Raw genomic sequence first — 17,860 nt, forward strand, 5'->3', positions numbered from 1 at the left:
GTTGTAGGGTCAACTGTGATGATGAAAATTTTGGAACTCCAAGTGCATAATGGAAAGAACATTTCTTGTTACAGTGGATTTCTCCGAACTAAAGATTCGCAACTCTGCCCCAATCTTAGCAACACAAACAAAAATAAAATTCAACTTGTGATCAAGTAATTAGTCTACAAATTCAACAATCAACCAGCATTTGTCCCTTTCTGTTGCAAGAACTTTTTTTTAACCAACCTCTATAACTCGGGGGTGGGGGGGGGAAGGGTTTGTATATTGCAGAGCTCCCTTGTTCTGAAAATACTGCAGAGCTGTGACATGAACGGGTGCTATACAATGTTGTTCAATGACTTAGGAACATAGATATTGGCTGGTAACAGAAAATAGCATTGCTGGCTAGTAGAATAGGAAGAATTGTTCATTGCACCAATGGCCACAAAAGATGGTAGCGCCAGCTTTGGGCAAGACTTCTTAGATAACTTCAGAATATTCAAGCACTCCAAATCAACAACTGGTTAAAAATCTTCCAAGGTCAGGAGTGAATTCCTTTGCTGATTTCTTTTCCATCTAGGAAGATGAAGATTTACTCCATGTCTACTGCTGCCACAACTAAGTCCAGCAGTCCAGAGCCCAACATGCCTACAAATGCTCAGTACTGTACACTTTTATTTGTTTGACTTTTCTACACGATCACAGGCATTTTCAACATGTACAGTACTGTGCAAAAGTCTTAAACAAGTACATCTAGCTAGGGTGCCTAAGACCTTAGCAGAGTACTATAGTAACTTTATGAATTGCACTGTACTAATGCAAAAAAAAACAAATTTCATGACATATGTGAGTGATGATAAACCTGATTCTGATATGCATCTCCATTGTGGACAGAGAGCTGGAAGGGGGCAGGGAGAGGGGAATCATGGTTGAAAAAAGGGGGAAGGGAGAGGGGAGGGAACGGGAAACACCAGAAGAGGCATTCTGCATGGTCAATAACCAATTGTTTGGAATCAGATGACCTTGCCTGGTGTTTCAGAGCTTGGTGTGTCAGCACCTGTACCACTTCTCGCCACCCCTGACGCTCCTTCTCTGCCAGCTGTTCAACCAATCCCCCCACCCCCCAGTGGTGCTCCGCCCTTGCTTTTCCCAACAACCTTTACTCCCTCTAGATTTACAAACTCACTCTCCACACCATGTTTACAAATACAGTACTGTGCAAAAGTCTTAGGCACCCTAGCTATATATATGTGCCTTAGACTTTTGAACAGGACTGTACAAGGAATAGTTTTTAAAAGCTCGAGACAATACACACAAAATGCTGGAGGAACTCAGTAGGCCAGCAGCATCTATGGAAGAGAGTACAGTCGATGTTTCAGGCTGAAACTCTTCAGGACTGGAGAGAAAAAAAGAGATGAGAAATCCAAGAAAGAAGGTGGGAGGGGAGGAAGAAACACAAGGTGATAGGAGAAACCGGGAGGGGAGAGGGGTGAAGTAAAGAACTGGAAAGTTGATTGGTGAAAGAGATACAGGGCTAGAGAAGGGGAGTCTGACAGAAGAAGACAGAAGGCAATGGAAGAAAGAAATGGGGGAGGAGAACCAGAAGGAGATGATGGGCAGCTAAGGAGATGAGGGAAGAGAGGGATATGGGATTGGGGAATGATGAAAGTGGTGGGCATTGCTAGAAGTTTGAGAAATCGATGTTCATGCCATCAGGTTGGAGGCGACCCAGACAGAATATAAGGTGTTGCTCCTCCAACCTGAGTGTGGCCTCATCGTGGCAGTGGAGGAGGCCATGAACTGACACGTCGGAATGGAAACAGGAAGTGGAATTAAACTGGGTGGCCACAGGGAGATCCCAAATTTTCTGGTGGACGGAGTGTAGGTACTCTGTGAAGCGGTCTCCCAATCTATGTCAGTTCTCACCGATATACAGGCGGCCACAGAGGGAGCACCGGATACACTAGATGACCCCAACAGACTCACAGGTGAAGTGTTACCTCACTTGGAAGGACTGCTTAGAGCCCTGAATTGAAGTGAGGGAGATGAAGGGGCAGGTGTAGCACTTGTTCCACTTGCAAGGATAAGTGGTAGGAGGGAGATCAATGGGGAGGGATGAATGGACAAAGGAGTTATGTAGGGAGTGATTGCTATGGAAAGCAGGAAGTGGGAGGGGAATGTGCTTGGTGGTGGGATCCTGTTAGAGATGACAGAAGTTCCAGAGAATTATGTGCTGGACGTGGAGGCTACTGGGGTGGTATGTGTGGACAAAAGGAACCCTATCTCTGGTGAGGTGGCAAGGAAGATGGGGTGAGTGCAGACGTGTACAAAATGAAAGAGATGTGGTTAAGGGCAGCATTGATGGTGGAGGAAGGGAAGCCCCTTTCTTTGAAGGAGGAGGATATCCTTAGTTCATCCTGAGAGCAGCTGCAGTGAAGACGAAGGAATTGAGAGAAGGGGATGGCATTTTAACAAGTATCAGCAGAGGAAGAGGTATAGTCCTGACAGCTCCGAGAGTCGGTGGTTTTATAATAGATATCAGTAGATATGCTATACCCAGAGGTAGAGACAGAGAGATCAAAGAGAGGGAGGTGTTGAAATGGATGAGGTAAATTCGATGGGTGCAGAGAGCAGCACCAACGCAGTAGTCAATGTAGCGTAGAAAAAGTTGGGGAGTGATAGCAGTGTAGGCTTGGAACATAGACTGTTCCACGCAGCCGACAAAAAGGCAGACATAGTCGGGACCCATACGAGTGCCCATGGCTACAGCTTTTGTTTGAAGGAAGTGGGAGGAGCCGAAGGTGAAATTATTGGGAGTGAGGACAGGTTCCATCAAACAGAGGAGAGTGGTGGTGAAGGGGAACAGGTTGGGTCTAGTATCCAGAAAGAAACGGAGAGCTTTGAGGCCTTCCTGGTGTGGGATGAAAGTATATAGGGACTGGACATCCATAGTGAAAATAAGATGATAAGGGCCGGGGAATGTGAAATCATTGAAAAGATCCAGAGTGTGTGACTTGTCAAGGATGTAGGTTGGAAGCGTCTGAACCGGGGGGATAAAACTGATTTGAGGTATGCAGATACAAGTTCAGAAATCATTTCTTAGCTTCCTTCACAAATCAACCAAAAGGAATTGGTACTAACTTGTCCAGTTAAACTGTTGTGATTACCATTAGATCGTCCAGTAATTCCCAAGAGTCTGCTAATTACTTATCTTGTTTCCCTACAGAGGCAGTTAATTAACCATCTGGTATCTCAATGGAGCTTGTTAATAACATGTCCAGCATCTGTTCAGAGCTTTTTTTTTTAAAAAACATGCTGCTATATTAAGCTTTCTTTTACCACTTGTCAAGACTGCAAATTAAGAATTTTTCACAATTTGTATTACTTTTTTGGTAATTGTCTTAAAATCTTTTCACATTAACAAAGGTTAATAGATTGTCAGAAGAACTTCATGACACTATGTTTACGCAGCTGAATAGTATTCACAAGCACTGCAAACTGAAACATTTTCTCCTGCAATATACCCCTTCAAATTTAGCAATTAATAATCACAAAATTAATAACTGATTGTAAAAACAGCAAGAAAGGCAGGTCTTGCTTTTAGTTTCAGTGACATACAAATCTGGTTTCATTCTCACTGAAGTTAAGTAACAAAATTTATCAAAAGTTTTCAGACGATGTACGATAGCTAAGTTAATGAAACTGAACAATTTAAGAAGTACTTTAACTGAGATGCAACCAGTCATCTATTTTGCAATAAATTTGTGTAGCCTTCAGTAACTATGAGACACAATTAGATGTGTGCCTTTTAGGATGCAAATTATAGACCTAAGTCAGCTTCTTATGTTTTTTATCACAACAAAAACTGATCTCACATTTTTTAATGCCCGCTCTCTTTAAATAGATGTACAAAATAAACCACTGAATATTTTGTACCCACTGCAGTAAATTATCTGTTATAAACTAAATACAGTGGATTCCAGTTAATTGGGACACATCAGTACCATACCTTTGGGCCAATTAAGAAAGGAAACTATAGGCCAGTAAGTCTGACCTTGGTGGTTGGAAAAATGTTGGAGTTGATTATTAAGGACAAGGTCTCAGGATACTTGGAGGCACATGATAAAGTAGGCTGTAGTCAGCTAGGTTTTCTCAAGGGAAAATGTTGCCTGACAAATCAGATGGAATTCTTTGAAGAAACAACAGGCAGGATAGACAAAGGAGAATCAGTTGATGTTGTGTACTTGGATTTTCAGAAGGCTTTGACAAAGTGCCACACGAAGCTGCTTAACAAGCTATGAGCCCATGGTATTACAGGACAGATTCTCGAATGGATAAAACAGTGGCTGATTGGCAGAAGGCCAAGAGTGGGAATAAAGGGAGACTTTTCTGCTTTTCTGCTGGTCACTAGTGTGTTCCACAGGGGTCTGTGTTGGAACAGATTCTTTTTACGTTATAAGTCAATGATTTGGATGATGGAAATCGCTGGCTTTTTTTTTGCAAAGTTTGGAGACAATACGAAGAGAGATGACGGGGCATGTAGTTTTGAGGAAGTAGAGAGGCTACAGAAGGATTTATACAAATTAGAAAGAATAATAGATGTCAGGAAGTGTATGGTCATACACTTTGGTAGAAGAAATGAAAAGCTGACTATTTTCTAAAATGGAGAGGAAAATACAAAAAACTGAGGCGCAAAGAGATGTGTGAGTCCTTGTGCAGGATTCCGTAAAGGTTAATTTGCAGGTTGAGTCTGTGGTGAGGAAGCCAACTGCGATGTTAGTATTCACTTCAAGAGGAGTAGAATTTAAAAACAAGGATGTAATATTTAGTACTATATAAAGCACTGGTGATGTCTCACTTGGAGTATTATGAGCACATTAGGACCCCTTATCTTAGAAAGGATGTGATGAAACTGGACAGAGTTCAAAGGAGGTTCACGAAAATGATTCCAGGATTGAATGGCTTGTCATATGAACAGCATTTGACGGCTCTGGGCCTGTATTCACTGGAATTCAGAAGAATGAGGGGTGACTTCATTGAAATCTATCAAATGGTGAAAGGCCTTGATAGATTAGATATGGAGAGGATGTTTCCTGTGATGGTAAAATCTAAGACCAGAGGACACAGCATCAGAATAGAGGGGCGTCCTTTTAGAATGGAGATGAGGAGGAATTTCTTCAGCTTGAGTGGTGAATCTGTGGAATTCTTTGCCACAAGTAGCTGTGGGGGCCAACTCATTGGGTATATTCAAGCAGAGGTTGATAGATTCTTGGTTCTTGATTGATCAGGGCATGAAGGGATACGGAGAGAAGGCAGGAGATTGGTACTGAGGGAAACATTCGATCAGCCATGATGAAATGGCTGAGCAGAATTGATGGGCCAAATGGTTTAATTCTGCTCCCATATCTTATGGTCTTGTGGTGAGGTTAGCAGCTGTCCCAAATAGCTGAAGTTTCAGGGAAATAGCTAAAAAGGTATTAAAAAAAAGACAAACTATCATTTAACTGAGTAAAAAATTATGTATTTAAATGAAATACAGAATAAATTGGAAAATTATCAATACTACAGTACTATGAAACTGTGTATTAGTTCCTAATTGTTATCAACCAAGGAATTGGGGCTGAGAAGGAAAATTGGTTCAGCCATAATGAAATGATGGTAGAGACTCGATGGGCCAAATGGCCTAATTCTGCTCCTATATCTCATGGAATTCATCCAGTGTACCTGTACACTGCTGCGATATTCTGACTGACTGTAAATGAACGAAATCAGTGCAGGTAATGGACTGCCTACAATGCTATTGATGATTGTCTCCTCCAAAGCTTCATTTTCATGTAAGACCATAAGACTTTGGCCTAATTCTGCTCCTTTCAGCCCATCGAGCCTGCTCCGCCATTCCATCATGGCTGATCCTGGATCCCACTCAACCCATACACCTGCCTTCTCATCATATTCTTTGATGCCCTGATTGATCAGGAACCGATCAACTTCTGCCTTAAATATACCTACGGACTTGGCCTCCACTGTAGTCTGTGGCAGAACATTCCACAGTTCACTACTCTCCAGCTAAAACAATTCCTCCTTTAACTCTGTTCTGAAAAGGTCACCCCACTATTTTGAGGTTGTGCCCTCTAGTTCTGGATACCCCCACCATAGGAAACATCCTCTCCACATCCACCCTATTTAGTTCTTTCAACATTTGGTAGGTTTCAATGAGATCACCCCTGTATTCTTCTAAATAACAGGGAGTACAGGCCCAAAGCTGCCAAATGCTCCTCATATGCTAACCCCTTCATTCCGAGAATCATCCTTGTGAAACTCCTCTGGACTCTCTCCAATTACAACATATCCTTTCTGAGATACGTGGCCCAAAACTGTTGACAATATCCCAAGTGCGGCCTGACTAGTGTCTTATAAAGGCTCAGCATTATCTCCTTGCTTTTATATACTATTCCCCTTGAAATGAATGCCAACATTGCACTTGCATTCTTTACCACAGACTCAACCTGTAAATTAACCTTCTGGGAGTCCTGCATGAGGACTCCCAAGACCCTCTGCACCTCTGCTGTTTGTACCTTCTCCCCATTTCGATAACAGTCTGCTTATTGTTTCTTTTACCAAAATGCATTATCCTATATTTTCCAACACTGTTTTCCATCTGCCACTCTTTTGCCCATTCTTCCAATTTGTCTAAGTCCTGCTGCAATCGTGTTTCCTCAGCAGTAACTACCCCTCCATCCATCTTCATATCACCTGCAAAATTTGCCACAAAGCCATCAATTCCATTACCTAAATCACTGACAAACAATGTGAAAAGTAGCGGTCCCAATATTGACTCATGAGGAACACTACTAGTCACTGGCAGCCAACCAGAAAAGGCCCCTGTTATTCTCCTATCCATTTCCAGTAACGGGCATAGGATTTTATCTTGTTAAGCAGCCTCATGTGTGGTACTTTATCAAATGCCTTCTGAAAATCCAAGTAAATGACATCCACTGCCTCTCCTTTGTCTACCCTGCTCATTACTTCCTCAAAGAACTAACAGATTTGTCACGTAAGATTTCCCTCTACAGAAACCATACTGACTTTGACTTACTTTATCATTACTTTCGAAGTACCCAGAAATCTCATCCTTAATAATAGACTCCAACATTTCCCTAAACACTGAGGTTAGGCTAACTGGCCTACAATTTTCTTTATTTTGCCTTCCTCCCTTCTTAAAGAGTGGAGTGACATTGGCAATTTTCTAGTCTTCCGGGGCATTGCCAGAATCAAGTGATTCTTGAAAGATGGTGACCAATGAATCTGTTATCTCTTCAGCAACCTCTCTCAGGACTCTGGTCCAGGTGACTTATCCACTTTTAGCCCTCTAAGTTTGCCTAGCACGTTTTTTTTGGTAATAGCAATGGCACTCTTTTCGCACCCTGGTACTCATGGACCTCTGGCACACTGCTAGTATCTTCCACAGTGAAGAATGATGCAAAGTACAGAATTAGTTCATCTGCCATTTTTTGTACCCCATTACTACATCATTACTACCTCAATGTAACATTCAAGATGATTGTTGATACCTTTGAATTCTTCATACTTCCTAACTTGAAGTAGTGAAATTATTTCATTTGCACTCCTGGCAGTTTCTGGCATCTAAAAGCCTGAATACTTAAAATCGCAGTGAGCAAAACAGTTCTAAATTTTCTTAGTGCTTATTTCTCAACAACTGTCAGTGATGAGAGTTTTTTTCCTAGTAGATGAGATGTCAACCATGGCTGATAAGCCTCATCTGTCTGAACTGACTGGCCTTAAGGCACTAGTAATCCACCTTTGTCCCTTCTCCCATAAACAGAAAAGGTTCCACCGGACCTAGTAGCTAAGCTGCACCTGAAGGTTAGGAGCTGGACTTGGTTGTCAGAGGGTATTTGAGATGCATGCCATTGGGAGCATTGACTACCCTGGCTATGACAACATTAAGGATCCTTAAGAACTTTAAGGAATCTCCACTGCGTTGCGGCTATACTCGCTCACAGGGAAGGCTTCGGGAGTAAAGCTCAAGGAAAAATCCGGAGCTGAAGTGACTAAGGCTGTATTACACTGAGTTCAACACTGGCTCCTACGATGCCATTCTTTTGGATTCATCAGCTCCATGGAGAGGGGGAGCCGGCTGCATGGGCAACAGATTGCTCTCCATACCGTAGTCTCCTGGTGTGTGTATCTAGACAGCTAGGGTGCAACATCCATTGTAACCCTGATAAACAGAGGCTCGTCAATGACAAAAATTGATCCTTTTTGAACACAAGCATATGGAACTGGTGCTATTTCAAAAACAGTTTGCCCTAAGCATGACATACTGTCTAACAGCTGCACAACTGCATGTGTCTGCCGCTAGTTCGAAATAGTTCAGCAACAGTTTCCTGTCCCAAATAAACCAAGGGAATCCAGCTATTTCTTTGATGAGTTTTATTCTTTATGTATTATCCCAAATAAGTTAGCTGTCCTGATTAACCGATGGGCCAATTAACCAGAATCCTCTGTATTGGAAAATGAACATTTGACACTAACCTGCAAGTCGGATGGCTGGAAACAAATCTTTCTGAAAATCGCTGATGGGAGATGGCCAGATCCCATTTTGTAGGTTCTTGATAAGTGGTATTAAACTCTAAGCTCTAAGTCTAAGTGCACAATTTTGTTATTCTAATTTGAGCTCAGTCATTATTAAAATCATAATGGAATACAAAACTTGGGATGACATGTTGCAGCTTAACAAAGCAATGCTCAGGCAGCACAATGTGTATCATGTACAGTTCTTTCACTACCCTACAGGAAGTGTGTGGTAGCATTTAAAAGAATGAAGAAAAAATTCACTGGGCTATTGTCTGGAATGAAATGCTATAGTCATAAGATATTGAGTAGTCTGGGTTTATGCTCAATGAAACTTAGAAAGCTGAGGGGTGAGCTTAGAGCTTTTTGTAAAATTATCAAGGATACGGAGACAGTCCTTTTCCTTTGATACAAGAGTCCAAAGCTAGAGGGCATTAGTTTGAGGTGATAGGGAGAAATCTAAAGATATTCTGAGGGGCTACTTTTTTCCTCCACAGAGGGATGGAATCACAAGGAATAAACTACCAGAAGTGATAGAGGCAGATACAATTAGACTAGTTAAAAGGAATTTTGACAAAAACCAGGATAATAAAGGAGTAAAAAGAAATGGGCAAATAGGACTAGTATTAGGAGGCATCAGGATAAGCTGAGTCTTAGGACTTGGTTTTGTGCCATTAAACTCAGACTATGATCCATAATGTTGGATCTGTCCACTATTCCCATCTCAACTCCTGTGGACTTGAATGCTTTAATAGCTACCTTCCATTAATTCACATTTTCCCATTATTTGACATATTATTTTAATGGATGTAAGCATCACTAGAAAAATTCTCCCAATTGCCCTGGAAAGTGGAGATGAATCACTCCCTTGAACTGGTTCTGATAAAGTTACCTGCTTTGTTGTTAGGTAGGTAATTCCAGGATTTGACATCAAAGTATCAAACCCTAACCTAAATAAATTCTACATCCCACAAAACATACAACTCTTACAATTTGACTGGTCAGTTCAATCACAGATAAATTATACAAACAGTTGTAGAAATATAGTATCCAAACAAATCATTAATAATACAAAGTGACTCCAAATGGATTAACTTTCATATGTAAAGAATGATTTCATTTGAAAATAAAGATAACCCCTATATTAGAATAACCCCTATGTAGTAAGAAATATTACTCCCCGTATATTCAGGAGTCTTTACACACCAGAGTTTTAACCTAGCGCTGATTCAGAAGAAAATCCCTTTCATATAAACTAGAAGAAACACATTTGTAATCAAAACAAACTTCAAAATTACAAAGCATTTTTGGCTGAAAATTTAAAGAGTTTTGCTTTAAAGACAGAAAATGCTGTCTGTTATGATATTTCTTAAAATTAGCTCAAGATGTCGTCTCCTTGCAATGGTTCTTGAATTTTTCTGGGAGTCTGCTCGATGTCAGATATCAATGCCTTGTGGCTCAACCAGCCACCTAATCCTCTGCTTAGAGGACAAAGTATGCAGTAGTCTAGATCTTTGAACAAACAATTTAAGCCCATCAGCCACTTACCCAAGTTCACAGACATTTGGCAGTAAATTCAAAGCAATTAGCAATTTTCCATATAAATATCAACTATTTCAATATCTTGTACACTTAAAATAAAATTGGTGTATGTACATTTCCAGAAGGAGAAATTGATGTTCATGCCACCAGTTGGAGGCTACCTAGACAGAATATGAGGTGTTGCTCCTCCAATCTGAGAGAGGCCTCATTGTGCCATTGTGCCATCGTTGAGAATATTCAGGCCATCGTGACAAAACAGAGAAGTCTGTTGAACCCAGTTAGACTGGACACATAATTAAATCCAACCAGGTTTATTATAAGCAAGTAATGGGAAGACACCTTAAGAAGGAGGATTTAAATTGATGAATTACTCTGTCTTTCAAGAGATACCTCCTGGCCTGAATATTCTCAACATGTTTTTCTTAAATGTTTAAACATTCTCATTTCAGGGATTGAGTATCTTATAAACATGTTGAAATGCTGTAATAAATATACAGAATATTAGAAGAGAAAGGCCAACTATTCTATCCATCAAGAGACTTTCCACAGTTATTGATCTTAATAAGATCTTTTTTCACTTTATTACTTATAACATCACTTAGGAGCACCTTGCTGATGTCTGAATCACTTTACATTCCAGTGGTGACAATTCACAAACCTATTACTCAAACAAAGAACTCCAGTTGACAGTTTTCTTGCTAATTTTGAGTTTGTTTACAAGGGACCTGTGCTATGAAATTTCTAGCAACACACATCCAAGTTGCTGGTGAACGCAGCAGGCCAGGCAGCATCTCTAGGAAGAGGTACAGTCAACGTTTCAGGCCGAGACCCTTTTCTAACAGCAAAATTTTCTTCACAAAGGGAATCAAAGGTTACGGGGAGATGGCTGGAGAATGTGTTGAGGGGGATGATAAATCTGCCATGATTGAATGGCAGAACAGACCTGATGGGCCAAGTGGCCTAATTCTGCTGTGTCTAACGGCCTTATGGCGTCAAATGTTGCAATTCCTATATTGATTATTTCCTTAAAGTACCTCCAATTACAGGATATTTTACTTCAGTTTTCCTTTCCTTGTATTACCTTCAGGTGTAAAAACCAAAAGGTGGGTACCATGCAAGTCTATTTATCACCATCTTATTTCAGTCCTTGAAACCTGGAAACTTATTATGAAGAGGTAACCTCTTTATGCATATTGCAATTTAGACTGACTGAAATAATAGGCAATAAAAATTTATACCAAAGGCATAGCTTTACATCAATGTTTTGCAGGACCTCTACATAAATGGAGTGAACTGGGATTTAAATTTTATTCTCAAGTGGCAGCTGCATTTCTGCTTCGCAATTTACAGCATAAAGCTGTGGTTGTTTAGAAGGAAATATAATTGCAAAAAAAAAAAGAAAAAGGTTGCTTTTCTGAATTTTATAACTCAGTAATTGGGGTATGTAGATGTGATCATTAGTAGAAAATATATTCTATTTTTTTCTTTAAAAAATGTCAAATAATTATTAACACAAATCCTTTCTAGCCATGTTGGTAGTGTGCCTGGTCTGTTCAAAACTAAAATCAATGAATCTTTAAAGATTAGCAGAACCTCCTAAAACCAGCCCTTTTACCACATCCAGCTCAAAATTAGTACATACAAGCATATACACCTGACTTTATTTGCATTAAAAATAGCCCAGAGACTGAACTTTATGATGGGTATAATGAAATTCTTGTAACATCAATTTCAAACTAAACTTTATGTTGTTATTTGGCTAAAGATAATACAAGTTATTAAATTTAATTTGCCATGTAGATTAACTTCAATCCATCAAGCTGCAAAACATTTATTAGAAATGACACAAATTGAATAAATGCCACAAACAGTAACACAGGAATAATTATGCAAATTGATGAATGAAGAACACTGGAAAAAAATGTTACATAAAAGAGATTACTTACCTAGACATACTATCTGCTTTCAAGTCTGTGAAGAATGGATTTTTGGAATCAATTTCAAAATTGCTGTGAAAATTTCCAGAAAAGGGATTTAGCAGTTTTGCATCACTGAAACTTTCTGACTTCATGTTGGTAATCTTTTCAGGTTTTTTGACATCTTTCTTGCCAGTTACACGTGCAAAAAGACTAATTTTCTCTTTCTCTTTATCTTTCTTGGCCTCTTTCTTAATATCTGATAGTCTGTAACTTGCTGCATTTTTCGTTTCTAAACTACTATTTCTGATTTCCCATGAGTCACTGGTACTATCAAAAGGATTTTTACTTCTTGGTAATGTTGCGGCTTTTTGTGATGACATTGTTGGATCAGTCCCATTCTTTGAAGCAGAAATTAGATCAAATTGATCAATCTTGGAAGTGTCCATGCTTTGTGATCGTCTGTGGGGCGATTTAGGAACGTAGTCACTTCCTGTAATGTTTTGAATTAGAAGGAAAAAATTGTAGATATTAACTATATCTGATTTAAAATGCACATCAGGAAAACGTTACTAGCTTACAAAGTAGTTCAGAAAGTACCTTTTAAATGGAGAGCCCCTACAAGAAAATAAATCTTAATGAACAAGTTTTTAAAGATGGTACCTCTGACTACAAGTCCCCAAGACCATAAGATATTCGAAGAGCATTAGGCCATTTGGCCCATTGAGTTTACTCTGCCATTTCATCATAGCTGATCCAATTTTCCTCTCAGCTCCAAACTCCTGCCTTTTCCCTGTATCTCTTTATGCTCTGAACAATCAAGAATCTATCAATCTCTGACTTAAATATACATAAAGGCTTGGTCTTCACAACTGCCCGTGGCAAAGAATTCCACAGATTCACCTCTCTGTGGCTAAAGAAATTCCTCCTAATCTCTGTTCTGAAAGGACACCCTCTATTCTGAGGCTGTGCCCTCTGGTCATAGATTTGCACTACTATAAGAAACATCCTCTCCACACCGACTCTATCGAGGCCTTTCAACATTCTGTAGGTTTCAATGAGATCCCCCTCCCCTCATTCTTCTGAATTTCAGTAAGTACAGGCCGAAACACTCAAACACTCCTCATACAATAATCCCTTCAATCCTGGAATCATTCTTGCAAACCTCCTTTAAACTCTCTCCAATGTCAGCACAACTGTTCTGGGACCCCAACTCTTCGTGATTTTCATAAATGACCTGGATGAGGAAGTGGAGGGATGGGTTAGTAAATTTACTGATGACACAAAGGTTGGGGGTGTTGTGGATCGTGCGGAGGGCTGTCAGAGGTTACAGCGGGACATTGATAGGATACAAAACTGGGCTGAGAAGTGGCAGATGGAGTTCAACCCAGATAAGTGTAAGGTGATTCATTTTGGTAGGTCAAATATGATGGCAGAATATAGCATTAATGGCAAGACTCTTGGCAGTGTGGAGGATCAGAGGGATCTTGGGGTCCGAGTCCATAGGACACTCAAAGCTGCTGTGCAGGTTGACTCTGTGGTTAAGAAGGCATACGGTGCATTGGCCTTCATCAATCGTGGGATTGAGCTTTAGAGCCCAGAGGTAATGTTACAGCTATGTAGAATCCTGGTCAGACCCCACTTGGAATACTGTGCTCAGTTCTGGTTGCCTCACTACAGGAAAGACATGGAAACCATAGAAAAGGTGCAAAGGAGATTTACAAGGATGTTGCCTGGATTGGGGAGCATGCCTTATGAGAATAGGTTGAACGACCTCGGCCTTTTCTCCTTGGAGCAACGGAGGATGAGAGGTGAACTGATAGAGATGTACAAGATGATGAGAAGTATTGATGGTGCGGATAGTCAGAGGCTTTTTCCCAGGGCTGAAATGGCTAGCACAAGAGGGCATAGTTTTAAGGTGCTTGGAAGTAGGTACAGAGGAGATGTCAGGGGTAAATTGTTGTTTTTTTTTTAAAACACACAGAGTGGTGACTGCGTGGAATGGGCTGCCGGCGACAGTGGTGGAGACAGAAATGATAGGGTCTTTTAAGAGACTCCTGGATAGGTATATGGAGCTTAGAAAAATAGAGGGCTATGGGTAAGCCGAGGTAGTTCTAGGGTAAGGACATGTTCGGCACAACTTTGTGGGCCGAAGGGCTTGTATTGTGCTGTAGGTTTTCTATGTTTCTATCTTTTCTTTGATAAGGGGCCCATAACTGCTCACAATACTCCAAGTGAGACCTTACCAGTGCCTTATGAAGCCTCAGCATTACATCCTTGCTTTTATATGCTAGCCCTCTGGAAATGAATGCTAACATTGCATTTGCTTTCCTCATCACTGAATCAACCTGCAAGCTAACCTTTAGGGGATCCTGCACAAGGACTCTCAAGTCCTGTTACACCTCAGATTTTTCAATTTTCTCCCCACTTACAAAACAATCTACGCTTTTATTCCTTCTACTAAAGTGCATGGCCATACACTTCCCTACACTGTATTCCATCTGTCACTTCTTTGCCCAGAAAATGAATCACTCTATCACATTAACTATCATGGGAGAAGCCAGAGAGTGGTAGTAGAAGGCTACCACTCTGACTGGAGATCTGTGACTGGTAGTGTGCTGCAGGGATCAATGTTGAGTCTGTCATTGTTTGTCATTATTTGTCATCTATATCAATGATATGGATGGTAATGTGGTAAACTGGACCAGCAAATTTGAGGATGACACCAAGATTGGGGGTGTTTTGGACACTGAGAATGGCTATCAAAGCTTGCAGTGGGATCTGGATGAGCTGAAAAATGGCAGATGAAACTTAATGCAGACAGGTGTGAGGTTTTGCACTTTTGGAGGACCAAAGGTGAGTGCTAGGGCACTAAGGTGTGTAGTAGAACAGAGGGATCTGGGAAAACAGATCCATAATTCCTTGAATGTGGCGTCACAGGTAGATAGGGTCGTAAAAAAGCTTTTGGTTTATTGCCCTTCACATATCAGTGCTCTGAGTACAACAGTTGCAATGTTATGTTGAAATTGTACAAGATGTTGGTGAAGTGTAATTTGGAGTATTGTGTCCAGTTGTGGTCACCTACCTACAGGAAAGATGTAAATAAAAAGTGCAGAGGAAACTTACAAGGATCCCACTGCGTTCTGTGCAATGGCACTCTGTGACCCCAAGACTCCATGTGGTTCCAACTGTAACATATAAGGCATTTGGATAGGCTTGTACATAGATGAGAGGAGTTTGGGGGGGCTATTATCAGGGTACAGGTAGTTGGGACTAGGTAGAAGACCAGGTCTGCATGGACTAGATGGGCCAAAGGGCCTGTTTCTGTGCTGTAGTCCTCTATGACTCTATCTTGCTGATACTTGAGAACTTGAATTGTAGGGAAAGCTTGAATCGGTTAGGACTTTATTTCCTGGAACGTAGAAGACTGGAGAGTGATTTGATTGAGGTATACAAAATTATGAGGGGCACAGATAGGGTAAATGCAAGCAGGTTTTTTTCCCACCAAGGTTGGATGAGACTACAACTAGAGGCCATGGGTTAAGGGTAAAAGGTGAAATGTTTAAGGGGAACTTCACTCAGGGGGTGGTGAAAATGTGGAACGAGATGCCAGTGCAAACGGTGTATGTGGGGTTGATTTCAACAGTTAAGAGAAATTTGGATAGATACATGAATGGGCGGGGTATGCAGGTCGTGGGTTGAGGAAGATTATTGGCTCGGCATGGATTGGATGGGTTGAAGGACCAATTTCTGTGCTGTAGTGTTTTATGACTCTATAACTCTATCTTTCATCCTTGAACATTATCTGTCACAGTTTTCTTTGCTGACCTTAACCTTAAGTATCTTCTGGGCACAAAGTCACCAATTTTAAAAAAATTTCTGCTGGTTTTAAATATTTTCAATGCATCTTTTGGTACTGCAAATTCTCCTGGTACTACAACCATACATCACTAACATACCATTGCTGACTCCATGTTAATGCTGATATATCATTATACATTTTGGTATATTTTCATTGGAATCCATGATCTGGAATCCTCCATCACTATCTTCCTTAAGGTGTTTTATAAAATCCACTTACTTGACTGATCTCTTGGTCAATTTGCTTATCTTTTAGTTCAGTACCTGCTTTTATTTCAATTAATTCACTTTTACCAGTAAGCAGAAATTGGCTTTGCTTCAATGCTTTCTCAAATGTAATTGGTGCATAAACCAACCAGATGTCTGCACAAACCAGATTAATAATATCCAATGACATGAAATCCAAAAATCGTCTTTAGTCTACTTTCATGACACACCTGCATTGTAAAACAGTGGCTCCATCAACAGAGCTAATCATTAAATACAATGGCCAAAGTAACTTCAGTTTTAATCAGTTTAACCAAATTAAAACTGTTCATAACACATATTTCACAATATTGTTGGGTATGTTAATAACAGTTATTATTTTTATTATTACCATTATATGTCTAAATAAAATTTCATTCAAGTTCATTCTGTAAAAAAAAAACTGGCTACATAAGGAAGCGCTAAACGTTAATAGAAAAACTCAAATTTATATTTACTCAGAATCTCAATGTTTTGTATACAAACATACCCCTTTCTTCTCTTACATCAACTGCTCCTGAAGGAGGTTTGTAATCCACATGGCCCAAGGTATTAGATTTAATTTTTTCCAGTGATGGATGGGAACCAGGTAAATCTGACATTGATTGTGCAGATGATAGTCTTTGTGGTCCCAATAGGAAGCTCTTTTTTGGCTTTGACTTTAGTTGTTTATCCATTTCCAATGCTTCTTGATTAGGGTTAGCAGACGTGGTACTTGGAATAATTGCAGACGAATGATCACAGAACATGGCATCAGTTTTTCTTCCTTTCATTTTGTCCTTCAGTTTCGCAAAAGGGGATCTGGTTTTGTCTTTCATGGAAAGATCAAACATACTTGCAGTCATGTTGTTTCGCATGAACTGGATGCAGACTTGGATCGCTCCTCTCTCTTTTGATTTCTTTCCTGGTTTGGATTCTAACTTGAACCATCTAAATACAGAACACAGAGCCTGTTAGGATTTGATGGAAATAGAAAATATCAACTCAACCTGCAATGTGAAATCATTTCCATAGCAAGTTTAAAGGTGGTGCAAACGTAACCTCTAAAACTGCAATAACTATGAGCAAATGCGGTGATGAATCACCACAGAGGAGGGAGATTGAAAATTTGGGTGAGTGGTGCCATAACAACTCAATGCCAGCAAGATCAAGGAGCTGATTATTGACTTCATGAGGAGGAAACCAGAGATCCATGAGCCAGTCCTCATTGAAGGATCAGAAAATTTAAATTCCTCGGTATTATCATTTTGGAAGGCCTGTCCTGGGCCCAGCATGCAAAGGCAATTATGAAGAAAGCACAGCAGCACTTCTACTTCCTTAAGGAGTTTGTGAAGATTAGCATGACATCTAAAACTTTAACTAACTTCTGTAGATGTGTAGTGGAGAGAAATTAGGAACATCGATACCCTTAAATGGAAAATCCTAAAAAAAGTAATAAATATGGCCTAGTCCATCATGTGAAAAGCCCTCCCCACCATCGAGCACATCTACAAGAAGTGTTGCAGGAACATGGCATCAATCATTCGGGTCATCCACCACCTAGTCATGCTCTCTTCTTGCCGCTGTCATCAGGAAGGTTGTACAGGAGTCTCAGGACTCACACCACCAGGTTCAGGAACAGTTACTACCCCTCAACCATCAGGCTCTTGAACCAAAGGGGGAAAAACTTCATTCAACTTCACTTGCCCCTTCATTGAAATGTTCCCACAGCCCATGGA

General features: G+C 40.3%; 1 protein-coding gene across 4 annotated transcripts in view; it reads right to left on the reverse strand.

The window, feature by feature from the left end:
• rab11fip2 (RAB11 family interacting protein 2 (class I)) overlaps positions 1-17,860 on the reverse strand; it is a 128,003-nt gene that overhangs the window by 27,949 nt on the left and 82,194 nt on the right. For all 4 annotated transcript variants that reach the window (XM_072239618.1, XM_072239620.1, XM_072239621.1 and 1 more), the window contains exons 2-3: positions 16,633-17,072; positions 12,066-12,528 (exon numbers count right to left, since the gene is read on the reverse strand). In XM_072239618.1, the coding sequence (XP_072095719.1) occupies positions 12,066-12,528; positions 16,633-17,072 (903 nt within the window). The remainder of the gene's footprint in view (positions 1-12,065; positions 12,529-16,632; positions 17,073-17,860) is intronic.

This window comes from Mobula birostris, chromosome 21, assembly GCF_030028105.1.
Source record: "Mobula birostris isolate sMobBir1 chromosome 21, sMobBir1.hap1, whole genome shotgun sequence".
Lineage (NCBI taxonomy): Eukaryota > Metazoa > Chordata > Chondrichthyes > Myliobatiformes > Myliobatidae > Mobula > Mobula birostris.